This window comes from Hesperophylax consimilis, chromosome 27 (assembly GCF_061612785.1).
Source record: "Hesperophylax consimilis isolate HC1 chromosome 27, BYU_Hcon_1.0, whole genome shotgun sequence".
Lineage (NCBI taxonomy): Eukaryota > Metazoa > Arthropoda > Insecta > Trichoptera > Limnephilidae > Hesperophylax > Hesperophylax consimilis.
In genome coordinates this window covers 26,559,425-26,576,393 of record NC_142862.1, presented here as the reverse complement: position 1 = coordinate 26,576,393, position 16,969 = coordinate 26,559,425, and the positions used below count along the sequence as shown (strand labels likewise).

At 33.7% G+C, this 16,969-nt stretch overlaps 1 protein-coding gene across 1 annotated transcript in view; it reads right to left on the bottom strand.

Moving 5' to 3' along the window:
• Positions 1–9,567: 9,567 nt before the first annotated feature.
• Positions 9,568–16,969, bottom strand: part of LOC149410854 (segmentation polarity homeobox protein engrailed-like) — a 36,281-nt gene continuing 28,879 nt past the window's right edge. The window contains exons 3-4 of the mRNA XM_089648110.1: positions 15,191–15,321; positions 9,568–11,724 (exon numbers count right to left, since the gene is read on the bottom strand). Of these exons, the coding sequence (XP_089504236.1) occupies positions 11,482–11,724; positions 15,191–15,321 (374 nt within the window). The 3' untranslated portion in view covers positions 9,568–11,481. The remainder of the gene's footprint in view (positions 11,725–15,190; positions 15,322–16,969) is intronic.

The window sequence follows — 16,969 nt, the reverse complement described above, 5'->3', positions numbered from 1 at the left end:
AATAGAGGATTTTGATGCAGTTTTTTTAGATCCATTCATTCTGATGTAATGTTATCATTTGTTTTGACTTTGATTGTGAGATTTTTATCACAATTTTACGAAATTTTGTGGATTTTTTATAAGGGAGGATTAACTATGATGTTTTTTCTTTTATTTTTTTTATATGAATACCGTCTGGAGCTAGTGAGACTATAACATCCCCAATTAAAGTTTTTTTTGAGGCTGAAGTTAGAGGGGAATGAAAGGATATGTGGAAGAGGTGGAGAAGTACTAGGCTATTCAGATGTTGTCACCAAACATGGCTAAAGCCATTTCAAGCAACTTTTCAATTCTGAATGGTGGACTTACCCCAGGGCGATGCTGAGAGTATCTTCCACAAATAATGTGAAATGGCACAAATGAATCAAATAAAATTTACTTGCGCACGCCGGGATTTGAACCCGTGACCTCCGGTTTACTAGTTGAGAACCCCTCGACCACGGAGGCTGTCGTTTGATGATTCATGATGTTGTTTGACGGTTTTCAATATATATTGTCTCATTCTGATAATCTTGATAATGCATTTCAATAAATTATTAAGTAATATTATTTATTATACTTTTTGCTAACACTACTTCCTTAGAGGAGACCCCGAGGAAAATAATTTACTCACTAGGCCTATATCATCTTTGGGGATGCTGTGTGGAGGGTTTTTGAGGAGAGGAATCGACCCATAATCCATCCGATCAGTTTGATAGATTCCCCTAACTTGACAAACGGATTACAATCATTAGAGTACAGGCGTCAGTTTGGAATGCAGTCCTTGTTCTACAGGTATTTCAATCGAAGATGCTCCGAAGAACTAGAGTCATTTGTACACGGCTTTAATTTTTCACATGAAAACTGGTATTTTCTACTACTCAAACGATTTGCCGGCTTCTGTGTTTCCTCCCTCCTGCAATATGGGTCTCTAAAATACCCATGTTCACTCTTTCCTCCCCTAATATCCATTTATATGTTTCATCACGATAAATGATAAAAAAATAAAATAAAATGATATTTACTTGTGCGCTCCGGGATTTGAACTTTCGACATCCGGATTTGTAATCAAGAGCCTTATTGCTTGACCAGGGAGGCCGTCTACACCTAATGATGTGAAAAAGCGTGTGAGCAAACGATTTTCAGTAAATTTGAAATGACAATAATTTTTGAGAGCAGAAAACCGAAAAAGTCTGGTACCTACGTAAGTAGTTCTAGTTTTCACTGAAAATGTCTGTTACCTACGTAATTAGTTCTAGTTTTCACTGAAAATGTCTGTTACCTACGTAATTAGTTCTAGTTTTCACTGAAAATGTCAATGCTTTGTTTAGAAAATACACTGTGAGCTATATGAACACTATAATTCTAGGTATGATTGGAGATTTTCACGGCCAAAAGTATTATGGTGATTTGTTTTTGGGGTATTATTCCGTGTTCCTCCTCTTCTTTCGCCAACGTTTCACCACAACCTTAGATTACACATCTGCCCTGATGATGAACACTCCAATGGTGTCCGAAACGTTGGCTAAAGAAGGAGGTAGCGCAACACGGCCTAATACCCCAAAAACAAATCACTATAACTATAATTCTATTTCGCGTGACTATTAATTTCACCTCACTTGATCGTAGGCATAGGCAAAAATTACAAGAAGCCAAAAATCCAATATTATTGTTTTATGGTAATTTGGATGACTCTTTCTGTCCTAAATCCCCAATCAAACTGTTAACCATTCAGGCTTCTGGCATATTGATCTGTATTATAAACGTTACAGTCATCTGACTTTTTCTAAGACAAATGTATTAAAAACATTACAGTCACCTAACTTTTTGCCGTTTCATATAAAAATAATTCATGAAAAATCCACAAAGTTTCACAATATTTTCTCAAATTGCGGAATTGGAACCTTTGGCTTCATAGAGGTGTATATTTCAATTATTTTGTAGTTATCGTTTATATTTGAATATAAAGCACGGTGTTTTCTCTTTCTAACACCGTTTAAATAAAGGGAGACAAAACGATTTCTAGGACACCATGGGCAACAAAATACGGCATTGACCTTGGAAGCAGTCATGCCTTGGTGCTTTAAAAAAAACCTCCAAACATAACAATACAATTTCGTGATTATTTTTTATAGATATTATAGCCTCCTCCTTTAGCCTACGTTTCAGAGAGGATAGCAGTTTCCGTCATCAGGACAGTTGTAAAAACTAATAACCATAATACTTTTGGCAGAGAAAATCTCAAATCAAATCTGATAACAATACACTGTTTGACAAGTCATTATATATTCTGGCACTGCAGCAGGAATTGAACCAGCAACCTCTCGATTCAATTTCTCAAGCGTTGGTATATCATAACGATACGCAGAATAAATTAACTGTGTACTATTAACACTTTATTTGATACTCGGAACTCATCTCAACTCAACTAAGTGTGAAGTATGAAATAGTATAATGTGTTGTGTCTTGGAAAAATAACCATTTCAATGATAGTCTTTGAAGTAATGCTATCAAAGACACTCTCTCTATTTTAATTCTCACTAAACTGAGTACTGGAAGTTGTTCAAATTAGTCTCTTTGTGTTGCTAATTGGACGCAATGGGTTTATATATATATTCAATTAACAAGAACACTTCGATGGTCAGTCTTGTTGGAGTAGGCAGAAAATATTGACTAGCTGGGATGCTGAGTGGAGGGCTTTTTAAGGGAAGATACACGGAGAAAAAATACTATTATTGAATATTGCTAATTTATTATAAATCTATTCAAAGTATTCATTCTTAAGGCGATGCCATACGAAGTAATGCAAAATCATGTGTTTTTGGTTTGAAAATTTGGTCGCCTAGAAATGTTTCAGATGCTTTAATTAAATACTGCGAGTAGAATAAATCTTGGCCTTTGAAATAATCGAGTATTTTTTAACTGCTTTAAACTGTTTATTCACTGCTTTAAAGTTCAAAATCTCCTACTTACGAACCCGTTTTCGGTTATGATTTTATTGTATAATGTGGCAAATTAAGTTATTTATAAAATGATCGAAAAAAAATTAAATATCTATGCCTGAACATCCACAAAATAAAATAAAAGGCACTTTTTGACCATGTTTTTTTCTTGCATAAATCAAAACAGGCGGATGGTGTTAAGCGGTAATTTAAACCTTATCGCCATCTACGTAAGAGTTGTTATTGATAACGGCTCAATTTAAAATATTACACGACGTAGTGCATCGCCTTAACGAATGAATTGATAGATTTCCTGATAAACTTCTAGTAAAATACGAATGTATTATGACAATTTCAGAACACGTTTTCATAAAAATACTAATATTTCTGCATTTCATCATTGTATATTATCGAGACAATTGCAAGAGGACGAACACGTGTTCTGATATATTGGGAATTTACTAAAAGTTTATCAGTCAAGGGCCTGCAATCCGATACCTGCTACCGATAATTAACCGGATTACCAAGAATTTTAGAAGAGGTTTTAATAAGTTTTGTACTCATTTGCTCAATGTATGAATACATCATTTCCGCTGCAGTGAAAGGAGTGGGTCGAGAGAGTCCAGTTGAAGAGGTCAAAGGGTGTCCATCAACTGGCCTCTCCCGATCCAGCCCGCCACGCAGCTGGTGAGCAGACTCATCTGCCACCAAGACCTGGACGAACCTAACCCCATGACCTGGACATCGCTGCTAAATGACTTATGACAAAGATTGTGGTTATCCAATGAATTGTTGATTTATGTCTTGAATTTTCAATCTGTTAAAAGGAATAATTATTAGCTAAATAAAATGGAAAGATAAAAGGAACATTTCTGAAAAAAAAACTATGTATTAACTGCGAAATTTAATATAATTAATAACTCTATTGACAGTCCATTCCTCTTGCTTGCTTTCTCTTGTCACCATGACTTGTTCAAGATACCACACGGCAGAACAGATGGTCTAGTACAGAAATTTAAGAAACAGCCGAAATAGGTAGGTATACTCTTTAAATAACCTTAAAAAAAAATTGTACACCTATCTTTCCAAATATTAAGAACGTTAAAATAAGAAATCTTGTACTGTAAATGGTTAATTAATATGTCGTACAAATATTTAAATAAAAAATTAAAATAATAAGTGAATAAAGTAAACACTATAGTATTGTTAATGAGGATATTGCAATCACACTGTTAAGATTACAAATATTGCATGGAAGCTTGATAGCCCCCTATGTCAATACAATATTAACAAAATACATTATATATGGTGAGTTAGCGATATTTGCAAGCACGGTCAGAATATGATTCCGACAGTCGGTTCACGAAAACCGCTACTTTTAGCACGGCAAGCTGTCAATATACACGAATTTTTGGATAATTTTTATTAATAAATGAGGTGAACTAACTAAGCTCTTAGAACTGAAAGAAATCGTATACACGATACATAGACTACATTAATTAATCTAAGACGCGATCAATTATATTGTATCGGTAGTTGTGTCCATCGATCCGATATGTTAAATCCTCTGGTGTAGTGCTTTTAATTGATACTTTTGCAATATCATTGAATACTTAATATCCAGCAGAAGGAACCGAGCTACATAAATAAACAAAAATGACACTCCCCTTCCATCAACTGAAATAAATACTAAGTGTGTGGTATGAAAACTACGCAGACGTTAAACGCCAGTTATTAAACACATTCCATTTAAAAATACGCTTCATTTGATGCTCACTCCTCGTCTTCTAATACGCAGAACAACATGGGATAAATCAAATATAATTGCCCATTAGCGGCCAGCCAATTAGGAACCAATATATCATACCAAATTAACGGCAGCTTCCATTGATGCGAGATACAGAAGACGAAGAAAGGGAGGAACGGGACGAATTTAGAAAATTTCTTTTGATATTTGACTCTTCTGCAATGGTTTTATGAAGAGAATTATTGCTATTATTTATGGATACAACAAGATCTCTGTTGAATGGGGCCCAATAAAATATACGCGGTTAATCGGAAAGTACCTACATAGCCTTTGTTGTTCAGTTTAGGAGGTCTAGCATGGAAGATTAATAAAGCCCTATGTCAATACGATATTGACTAAATTTGTCAGTTAACGATATTTGATATTTGCGAACACGAGACATATTTCGACTGACGATAGACAAATTTTAGCGTGGCCTCGTAGTATCAGATAAGCTTCGGTTAGCTGTCAGTATATACATATGTTTTTAATAATATCGCTCGTTACGCAAAATTACTGGCTTATTAATGAACGGAGTTGAACTAACGAAGCTCTTAGAATTGAAAGTATTAGTATACGCGGCGAGTTGAATCGTTCTGTCAAATGACGCTACATTGATTCGGGCTTAGAGAAACGAAATTTGTTGACATAACAAGTTGTGAATAAAGGTCTCATTAAGTCCTATTAAGGCAATGCACTACGTAGTGTAATATTTAGAATTGAGCTGCTATCAATAACAACCCTTACGAAGATAGCGATAAGGTTTAAATTCCCGCTTAACACCATCCGCCTGTTTTGATTTATGCAAGAAAAAAACATGGCCAAAAGGTGCCTTTTATTTTATTTTGTGGATTTTCAGGCATAAATATTAATTTTCGATCATTTTATAAATAACTTAATTTGCCACATTATACAATAAAATCATAACCGAAACTGGGTTCGTAAATAGGATATTTAGAACTTTAAAGCAGTTTTCATAGGCCTTATACATTATTTTTTTCTGGGCTTATAAAAAGATTAATCTAAAAAATACTCGATTATTTCAAAGGCCAAGATGTATTCTACTCGCTGTATTTAATTAAAGCATCTGAAACATTTCTAGGCGACCAAATTTTCAAACCAAAAACACATTATTTTGCATTACTACGTATGGCATCGCCTTAAAACACAAATAACTTTGTTTACATCACTTTAATATATTCAACCTCTACATGTTTCATGAAAAAAGTTCACCTCATCAGGAGTTATTTATGTTTTAATATAATAAATAATGTCATCACAAAGTGATAAGCTTTCAGAAGAAATTTTCTTCGAAAAATTGATTAAATCCCTTTTTAGTGTAAAAAAGTCAATGCGGGCTGCCAATGCAGATTAAGGTTAGTATTTCAATTCAACATTGTTAATTTATTAACATGTTTTCGTAACTGTATGACATTTGACGTCTCAGAATGTCAGTTCATAGATAATAAATACCTCCAGTGTTTCTAGCATGTGTGTCGATTTATGATTTATTGCGTTATCAACATCGGTCTTACTATCAACTGCGCGACCGTGCTCGGGAAATCGGTATACGCCTATCAATGCGTGTTATCGAGTTTACTGTGCTGGGTACCCCTGTATTTATTCTTTTGACCATGGTTGATGGAGGTAAAAATATACTTCTCACCGACACGAACTCATCTGCATTTATTTTATTTTACTTATTTAGTTTATTTAGCATTTCTTTATCATTATATCATTTTAAGACGATACACCTACGTGTAAGAACTACGCATACAAAATACATTACAGAATTTGTTCTTGGTTCTCTTCGTTAGGAGTTCTGTGCTGAGGTTTTGAATAGATGGTTTTCAGCGACTTGTATGGTTCAACTTCAAGGCTTGGGTATGGTATTTTCCGGAACTTGCACGACCATTAAACCAATACTAGTCAGCTATTTTTTGTTGATTTGTTGGACATAATACAATTGTTAATTGATTTAATTTATTTATTACTTATTAGGAGTTTGTTAAGGCATCATCCCACTTTAACAAAATCAAAAAAAAAAAAAATTGTGGATTTCGAATACTGTCTAAATTTCATAAAGATCAAAGAGTCTTAAGTATTATTTTTTTACGGCGTACTTTTACTTAAGCGAGCAGGTATACGTTAGCTTAGCTGCTCTGTCTCTTCTTAAGACTTTCAGCTTATCAGTTGATAGATTTTCAGTAAAAAAACTTTTTTCTCGAAACCACTTTTTACTTGCGTTGTTGATTTTTCCTCCGCAACTAATGAACCGATCATTACAAAATTTTAACTGCACATTTGTCACATAGATGGCTACTGCTGGAAATAGAAAATTTTTAAGATTTGATTTTAGGTACTTTTAAAAATTAAAATTATACTCAAAATAGGTTTACTATTCGAGACCTTTTGCTTCAAACGCCGCCATTTTGTTATTTTTATAAAAAAAATATATAATTCTAGTATGAACAGTAGCCACAATCATACTTAACTTAAATATTATTGGTTTTTGTATTTCAAATACATCTACTCACATATAACATCGACGAAGCTGACATTGCTTTTTTTTCATGGAGTTTATCGTCAATTACGAAACAATTTTCAAACGTTTAGACTTTGCCCCCAACTCTGATACTTTGGTTCCCTTTTGGTCACCGAGTCCATTTAGATTTCCATTACATGTGATTGTTAGCATTTCTTTCTTGAATGATTTTTATTTATTTATTAAACTTACAGATATAATATTAGTCGAAGTTTTATATATTGCAGAAATTCAATAATAAATATCAAATTATAACAATTATTCACGGAGAAAAATCACTGATTGCTAATTTATTAATAATTTCTTAGAATTATTCGTAATCTGGTTAAAAAGGGGATTACAGGCAATTAACGAATGAATTTATAGATTTTCTGATACACTTTTTTTAAAATACCAACGTATTTTAATTTCTTCTATATTTCACACTTAATTTATTGTTTTAATGTACTGTATTTATAATCAACCACTACAACACTGGCATGTGTAGCTTGGTTTATTTCATAGAATTTGAACATTTCATCAGATTTCAAAGTAAATTTTCAAGCTCTTTGAAGGTTTTTTTCAAATTTTGTTATTTTTGGCCAATTATTTCACAAATCTGAAATAATAACAGAACTTGAATAGTACTTTCACAGAACTTGAAAATTAATTTTGAAATTTGATAAACTGTTCAAATTCCGTGAAACAACCGGCCTTAAATACATAATTGATTTGAATTTGTTTCTCTTAGGGCCTATGTAATTTTTGGGGATGTTGTTTGTAAGGTATTTTCGAGAAAAGGAAGGAGTGAACCTGGGTCCTGGAAGGGACCTTCGTTTTTGAATAACAGTGGGCGCACTGTTTGTATAAATAAAAACTAGATTTCGCATTATAAATGCATTTGCATATATGGATAAAACATATCTTTCATCATTATTGCATACATCAGTCATTTTAGTCTTCGAAATATTTATATGGAGAATTGGAGATTTTTCTATATTTTCTGAAGAAATCGGTTATTTTTGAAACCGGTTAGATAAAAATTTTGTGCAACAATACAAATGCTGTGTAATTTCCCAAAAAAATCCAAAAGATTTGGGTTCCAAAATGCAAAAATGTTCTATTTGAATTTCACTTTTGTCTTCAATAGGGATGGAAATAAACCCAAATCACCACAACCGATCGAGCTGTAACTCGGCAGATAGACTCGTTGTCGATGACAATGCATTCTATAAACTGGTGGCAATAACGTATACACACGCGGATATACGCATTTACCTGAAATCGGATGACCTTAAAGCAATTAACATACGAAATAAATCTCGGTACTACCCGATCGGCATTTGGCGAAATTGTTAGCGCGGTTAACTCCAGTCCCTGGGAAGGAAGCTACAATCCTCAGTCAAAAAAAAAATCATGTTAAAAAAAAATAACCAAATAGTATAGTTATTCGACTTTATATTTGTCTTTTAAATTATGGTAAATATTTGTTTACCTGTAGTTTTTAACGGATACTTACCTACTTACTTACTAAGGTGAGTATTTTTTCATTAATATTTTGGAAAAATCTTTATTAAAATCTGTGTCTGTAATCATTTATTAGATAACAATACCTCTGCCATAGGTAACCCAAAGTGGGGCACTACGTTTGGTGGCATAGCAGGGGTGCCTGGGTTCATGGCGTTAGGTTTGTCTAGGTCTTGGCGGGTAATGCGTTTTCTCACTTAATGTGTGGCGGGCCTAATCGGGAAGACTGATTAGGGGAGACTTTTTGACCTCTCCAACAGGACTCTCTCGACCCATCGCCTTGCACCGCAGTGGGAAGGATGTATTCATACATTTGTCACTCTGGACACGTTGACGCCCAAATTCCTCTACCTACATTTTCCTTCCCAGAACTTTCTCCCCTTCTTTTCCCCAAAAAGACCCTGCAAAAAGCATCCTCAAAGATGACAGGCCGTGAGGAAATTTTGGTGACCAGATCTGAATCTCACAACACACCCTAATTAGGGATGCTACTAGTTGTGATTCTCGTCTAGATTTTTTATTTATTTTAGCGAATCATTCAGAGCACCTATTTATCATGAGAGATGAAAACAATTAAAAAAAACATAATTTTTCATTGTAAACTTTGTGTTCAATTTTGGAATAAAAAACATTTAAATTTAATTTTAGATTATTTATTTTTCATTGTTTTGAAATAATGAATGTTGTTAATCATAGATACATAATATTTATATAATTTTAGGTACAATATTATTTTATTAAGTTATTACATTACAAATTACAAAGACATCTACAAAACAATGCATTATTCTACTGTGAATAAGAGATCAAAATATTACACGAGTAATTTACATTACATTTCTACTTACAAAACATTATTGCTTAATAACATTTAATTAAATAGATTCTTATGAATTGAACTAATTAAATAAATCTATAGGTTTTAAGTATATCTAACACAGACTTTTAATTTCTTTGATAATTTTTACAATTTCTTATTTCTACAAAACATTTAAAACAGCACGATAACAATAACAGCTAAGGAAGAGAAAAAAATACAGATAAACAGCAAACACTCCTAGTAAAAATGAAATAATTTCTATATATACAATAGTTACAGACAAATCATCTTAAAGCAGTTACATTTGAATGGATTTGTGCACTCCGATAGTATTGAAAGTATTTTGGAATACCCGCAGTTCCTTCTTACCCCACAAATGCCCAAAGATACTTGGTGCATAGGGAATTAATCAATTCTGTTAAAATTTAGACTCAAGAATGTATGAATGTAATTCTTGGAAGTGGAAACCAGCCCACATTCTGACATCTAATCAAGCTCTCAGCCGACAGACTCGTTGTCGATGACAATGTATTCTATCAACTTTTTGTGATAATCACTTTTACACACGCGGATATATATGCATTTCTCTGAAATTGGATGCCATTACAGTAGTTGGTTCTGACCAATCGGGATTTGGCTAGATTGTTAGCGCGGTTGACTCCTGTCCCCGGGTAGGAAGGTTCAATCCTTAGTCAAACGAAAAAAAACGGGTATCTTTAAAATTATTTGTCCGTACGATAGTTATAAGGCTAATTTCGACCAAATTTATAGTGTGCTTATGACTACGATAATACATGTGAATACAAACTATTTTCAAAAGTTTCTTTGTTAGCAATTGAGTTAAGTTATGCACTTATAATATCTATGTTTATTTGTACATTTTTGTCAATAAACTGTCTATGCATTATGTGGTACCTATGTACATTGGACACACCTACATATTTTTTCTGTGTATGTGTACCCACTCATACCTATGCATGAATGTTAATTATGTAAGTAAATGTATGGTATTATATATCCATACAAAAGTAAAGCAGGTATATAGAAAAAAAAACAACTTCTAGAAGAGAAAGTTTCAAAGCTTTAGAATTTACATTAAACTCTTTTACAATATTTGCCAACCAATTCTAGTTCAAATATTTTACAAACACGATATAATAGGGATGAAATTCCGTTGGGTAAGCTCATTTGTAACAGCTTACTTACTTAAATTTATTTCTCCTACCGTTTTCGAAACACAGAAAAAACGCTCTAAAATATTTACAAATAGATAATTTTTTAGATTATGTTGCTAAAAAATCAAAATCAAAATCCATTGAGAGATCTCCACTTTTTCAGCTTACTGGTAATTTAACGTAAGCTATTTTCTACAAAGGATTATCGACCGAATGCTGTACAAAAACGATAGAATAAGAAACAAAAACCATCGGGTAATCGCTGCATTTGCAGCTTTTACTGATAATTTTTGAAAGCCATTTTCATTTTAAAATATTGCCAAATGATTCCCGTCCGAATCTTACACAAAAATGATACAATAAAGACCAAAATTCATTGGGTAATTTACACTTTTGCGGCTGGTAATTTTATAAAACGATTATCTTAAGTTTTATTATTGCCAAAGGATTCTCGACCAAATCATATACAATAATGAGGAAAATCCATTGAGTAATCTCCACTTTTGCAGCTATTAATTAATAATTACCGGTATTATATTTAAAGCGATTTTCTTAATGTTTATAATTGTCAAAGGATTTTTGACCGAATCCTACACCAAAACGATACAATAAGGATAAAATTCCCTTGGATAAGCTTCATTTTGCAAGTTACTGATTTTTTTTTTGCGATTTTCTTAATTTTTTTCAAATCACGCCACCTGGATGTCGGTCATCTCATCTTCTTCCCCTTCGGAGCAGCTGGCGGTGCCGTGGTTGTAGAGTCCCTGCGCCATCAGCTGAAGGGCTAGAGGGTTCTTCTGTCCGCTGGCCTTCTTGATCTTGGCGCGCTTGTTCTGGAACCAGATCTTGATCTGAGCCTCGTTCAAACCGAGTTCTCCAGAAAGCTGCTGGCGACGGCGTTCGTTGAGATAGCGATTTTCGGCAAATTCGTGCTGTGGACAAAATGAAAAGAAAAATATTAGTGATTATAAAATTATTATCTAGGTACTTGATTACTTTTGACTTGATTACTTTTCACTTGATTATTTTTTACTTGATTACATTATACTTGATTACTTTATACTTGATTACTTTATACTTGATTACGTTATACTTGATTACTTTATACTTGATTACTTTATATTTGATTACTTTATACTTGCTTACTTTATACTTGATTACTTTATACTTGATTACTTGTACTTAATTACTTGAATACGTTGTACTTGATTACATCTTGCTTAATTACTTTTTACTTGATTTCCCTGTACTTGATTACTTTTTATTTAATTATTTTTTTATTTGATTACTTGATTTTACTTTTTCAAACCTTAACTCCACATAGAAGACCCCGAGGAAAATTATTTCCTTTATGGTATATGTCATCGTTTGCAATGCAGTGGGAGGGGTATTATAAAAGAAAATAGTTTTTTAGAGGAAGTTCTGGTAAGGTTGGAGAGGACAAAAAGTCTCCCGATCAGGCCCGCCACGCAGTTGGTGGTCAGACGAATCCGACACCAAGACCTGAACCAACCTTACCTTGGCATGACATATGGCAGAGGTGTTGGTTATCCATATCGTATCATACATAATCTTCTGTTATTCAGACTCTTTACATGACCCGACTCAATTATCTGGTTCACTTTATCGTTCCATGTCTTCCTCGAACGTCCCCGACTTCTTGTATCATTTACATTCCCTCCATATATTCTCCTTACAATCTTTTCTTCGTTTATTCACCTTACATACCCAATCTGGTTATTCAATCTATACATGGATAATTTTATGCAAGAATTGAAAGAGTTAGGATTGGGCGCAAATTTGAGTAATCTGAGAGTATGTTGCCTGTTGTATGCTAATGATGCGGTGCTGATTGCTAACAGAATGGAAGATCTACAGTCTTTCGTGTCTAGGATGAACGATGTATGTGTGAATAATGAGTTAATGATGAATGTAAGTAAGTCTAAAGTAATGGTGTTTGAAAGAGAAAGTACGAAAACAGTGTGCAATATAGTTGTGAATGAGGAATACTTGGAGCAGGTGGATGAGTTTGTGTATTTAGGAAGTATGTTTACGAGAGATGGGAAGGCTGACAGAGATATTGAAAGAAGGGTAAATCCAAGTAACTCCATTAATGGAAGACATTAAATTTAAATTAATTAAATTTCATCACGCTTACATCAGCTTTGCATTTTTTGCGGATCTTCACATTTCTTCATGATCATACATGATTTTACCACACATGCGCCATAAGGATTTCATTTCTCCAGCATTACGTCTACTTTCATCCTTCCTCTGTTAGTACCATGCCTCACTGCCATACATCAGGGTAGGTACCGGCACTCTATTATGGACAGCTAGCTTCACTTCTTTGTACAGTTTTTTGCTAGCGCCAACAGAGTTTAATTTTCCACTAATTGCATTTACCCATCTTTCAATATCAGCCTTTCTCTTGTAAACATACTTCCCTAATTCAAAGTCATCTACCTGATCCAAGTATTCCTCATCCACAACTATATTTCTCTTTCAAACACCATGACTTTAGACTTACTTACATTCATCATTAACTCATTCTTCATACAACAAATAAATGCAGTTAACAATAATAATAACCATTAATATTCAATCATTACAATAATAATTATAGTGTGTTATCTTTGCCGGGTAAGCCGGGTGGTCAATTCAACGAACAACATCTCAATCACAAACTGTCAAGTTCATATTATCAACGCAATATCTATCATTATAATTTGCATTATAAACGATTAGTTTATTTAAACGTATAAAGATATAATTACTGCAGCGCTCGCCACCTCAAAGAGTCAAAGGGTTATCTCTCTCCCTGTTCGCTAATGAATAAATATAGTGACTATTTAATTAAATTAACTAGTTAACTAATCGGGTACGCAGACAAGATAAAACGACAAACATAATATCTCCTTTTCACAATTCATGCCAAGTGCATAGTTTTTTTTAAAGAAAGACAAACATTTAATAAAATAAAATAAAATACTTTTTGTTAACCACGAGTTTTTAATAATTTTTAGAACCGACCGGTTTCGCTTTACTCAAGCATCTTCAGGGTACAAATTATTACAGTAAAGCGAAACCGGTCGGTTCTAAAAATTATTAAAAACTCGTGGTTTTAAAACAAAAAGTATTTTATTTTATTTTATTAAATATGTCAACCCACAAAGTGATTGCTTTCTACAATAATAAAGACAAACATTCCCGGATAACGAATAACCTGATAATAATTTCAAAATCTCCGACTACCACCGCAGCTTGCAGAGTAACATGATGGAGGACTAAGTCAGTCGAGGAATTGAACTCACGACACACCTGGGTGGAGCCCGGACGCGATGCCAACTCAGCCACTGAGCGGTCTTTATAAATAATAATTGTTTTTGACTGTTTGACTGTCATAGAAAAAGTTTAAAATACTTGATGAAAATTGAACATCTTTTTCTGTATTCAATTTATAGGTCGTGGAAACAATTTTCAGTTCGCATTTTCCATCGTGAGCTATGGATCGTTGACATGTACATAATTAGATTTTTTAAATTTAGTTGAAACTCTAACAAAACTGGGTTGTAATTAATGTTTGACAATCCCCTTTCCATTTTCAATGTTCGTTAATTATGTCAGACCTGGTTCTACACAACTTGATTAACAGCCCTGACATCGTCGCCACTATTAAATTTCACGTAAAGACCAAATGTAACATTCTTCTGCGATACATACACAACCAACTATCAGACACACGCATTACCCAATAGGGTACATGATCTGGGACTCAAATTTTGGGGTAGGTACTATTGATATATTTACTGACTCCATTTACAAAATTAAGCGGAATCTATACCAGCACTTTGTTGAATCCTACAAATTACTAGCGTTGGTAATGTAGTTTTAGTGATTTGTCTTATATGTAGTATTTTTCTTGTTTCTATAATATTTAAAATTAATGTTACATATATTAATAATGTTGTTTCATCCTTGGTTTATCAGTTTAACGTTACATTACGCTTTAAAAACTTTGTGTACACTTCTAAATAGCTCACCAGGTATATTCTGGTTTTATAATTCACGTAAAAGCACAGTTGGGCGTAAAACCAAAAAAAAAATCGTGTTTGTTACATTTTATGTTAAGTTAGGTTATGTTCGGTTGAACAAGGAAAAGCTTATGTCTTGTTAATTTTTAAATAATTTTTTGAATCAACGATGTTTCACATAATTTACAAAATTTATTTTTAATTTTTTATGAATTATTCATTAATTGCTATTAAATTACTACGTATATACATATATATTGTGATAGACAGATACACTCTATTGGTAGAGATAAGTTACTTGTATAGTAAAATGTTTTTATTCGGGCAAGTTTTTTCAATGGATAATTTGGTTGACAATGCCTACCTTCAATCTCTGCAACTGGGAGCTACTGAAAGCAGTTCTGGGTCGCTTATCTTCCGACAGATTTGCCACAGGGGCTACTACAGCGGCTGGGGCTGGCTGTTTGGGTTTCTTCGCTCGTCTTGATCGTGGCCCTGAGAACAAATCAAAACAAACACGTTAAAATATATTCATTTCAAGTCATTAATCGAAAATTCGTGATACGCAATACAATATCTAAAACCATAAAATACTAGATTAAGTCCCCAGCGTTGCTCAAGCTATACGCTGAGCTTTTCAAAATCATATCCTAAGTATCAACATTTTGAAAATAGGATGGGTGGTTTTTCTAAATCCTTTGTAAGATGGTGACCTTTCTCCAGGTTTGAAGGTCAAGTTTGCAAAATTTCATCATTCTCGAAACTATAGATTTAAAAAAAAAAAAAACGAACACACAAACCGGGAAGTATATTTTCTTTTCCGTGTTCAATATGAGGCAATACTGTTACACTCATGTTTAATTCTTCAATTAAATCTCTAACCGTGCACGAGTTTGTAATGAAAACTGCAACGGGCGCATGATAATTATAAACCCGTGCGCGATTGAAGGGAGCGCGCCTTAAATTGAACACGAGTTTAGAAAAAGAATTAGCGTAACAAACACGTGCGTGTTTCAAGGCAGTTCTGCCTGCTATTGAACACGGAAAAGGAAATACGCAATTTTATATATAATACATATATTACAAAAATAGATTTAACCTTACAATATTCCCCAAAGTATTGATACTATGCAACTGCTCAGAGCAGCTGGACTCTTGTATGTCATTGTATTAAAAGTAACCAAAGCGTTATATCCATCATTTTTACCATGCGAGAAAAATAAGAAAACATCCATGAAATAAGGTTTTGTAAGAATTCAACCCCATATTCAAAACAAATAATCAACCCTACTAATATCAGATGACTGTCGTAAAAATACTCGTATAATATCACCCTCTCCTCTGATTGGCCAAAATCTTAGGGGTTGAAATGCGATTCACAGGGCATACTAACTAGTTCACACACCAGAACAGATATTAACCGCCCTCCCGCAGCACTCCCACCCTATCATAACATATTATTAATAAGGGGGTGGTGATTTAGGTCGTGATAGGGGTTGGAATTATATTCAGGGGCTAATATTCTGCTATGTGTGGTTAAGGCGAGTTGTCAGGATTTTAATATGTGGATGAAGATGAATTAATATTAAATCATTAATAATTAGCAAGGTGGAATATTTATTGTACATCATCTAGAAGCGATGAGGTATGATTAAAAACGGGACTGCAGGCCTTTTACGAATGAAATAACAGGTTTCATGATAAACTTTAGGTAAATTTTGAATATACTATCTAACGTGTACCCGGTGTTGCTGGGAGTTATCCTTAGGAGATAGACATATATCGTCGCGGACTTTTCTGTAGATCTTTTTAAGATATACAATTCCGTAGTATATTATTTTGATGTATCGCCTGGGTGCGCGACCGCCAAATTACCATAGCTAAGTGAACATCAATGTTTAAAAGAATCTAATCACTCTGTTTATTTAAAATGTATCAACAACGAGTATCAACCCGATCGCTGCCATTTGCAAACTTCTGTTGCTCGATGGTACTGACATAATCAGGTGACACTTAAATATTCAAAATCCATCGCACGTTTAGGCCTGTAGTGTATTTGGCCTTGCCCACGTCGAATTTCTTGTGTTCTTATTTATTATTTGCCTAGAAGAATGTGGAGGGTGTCAAGTAGTCGGTGGCAACC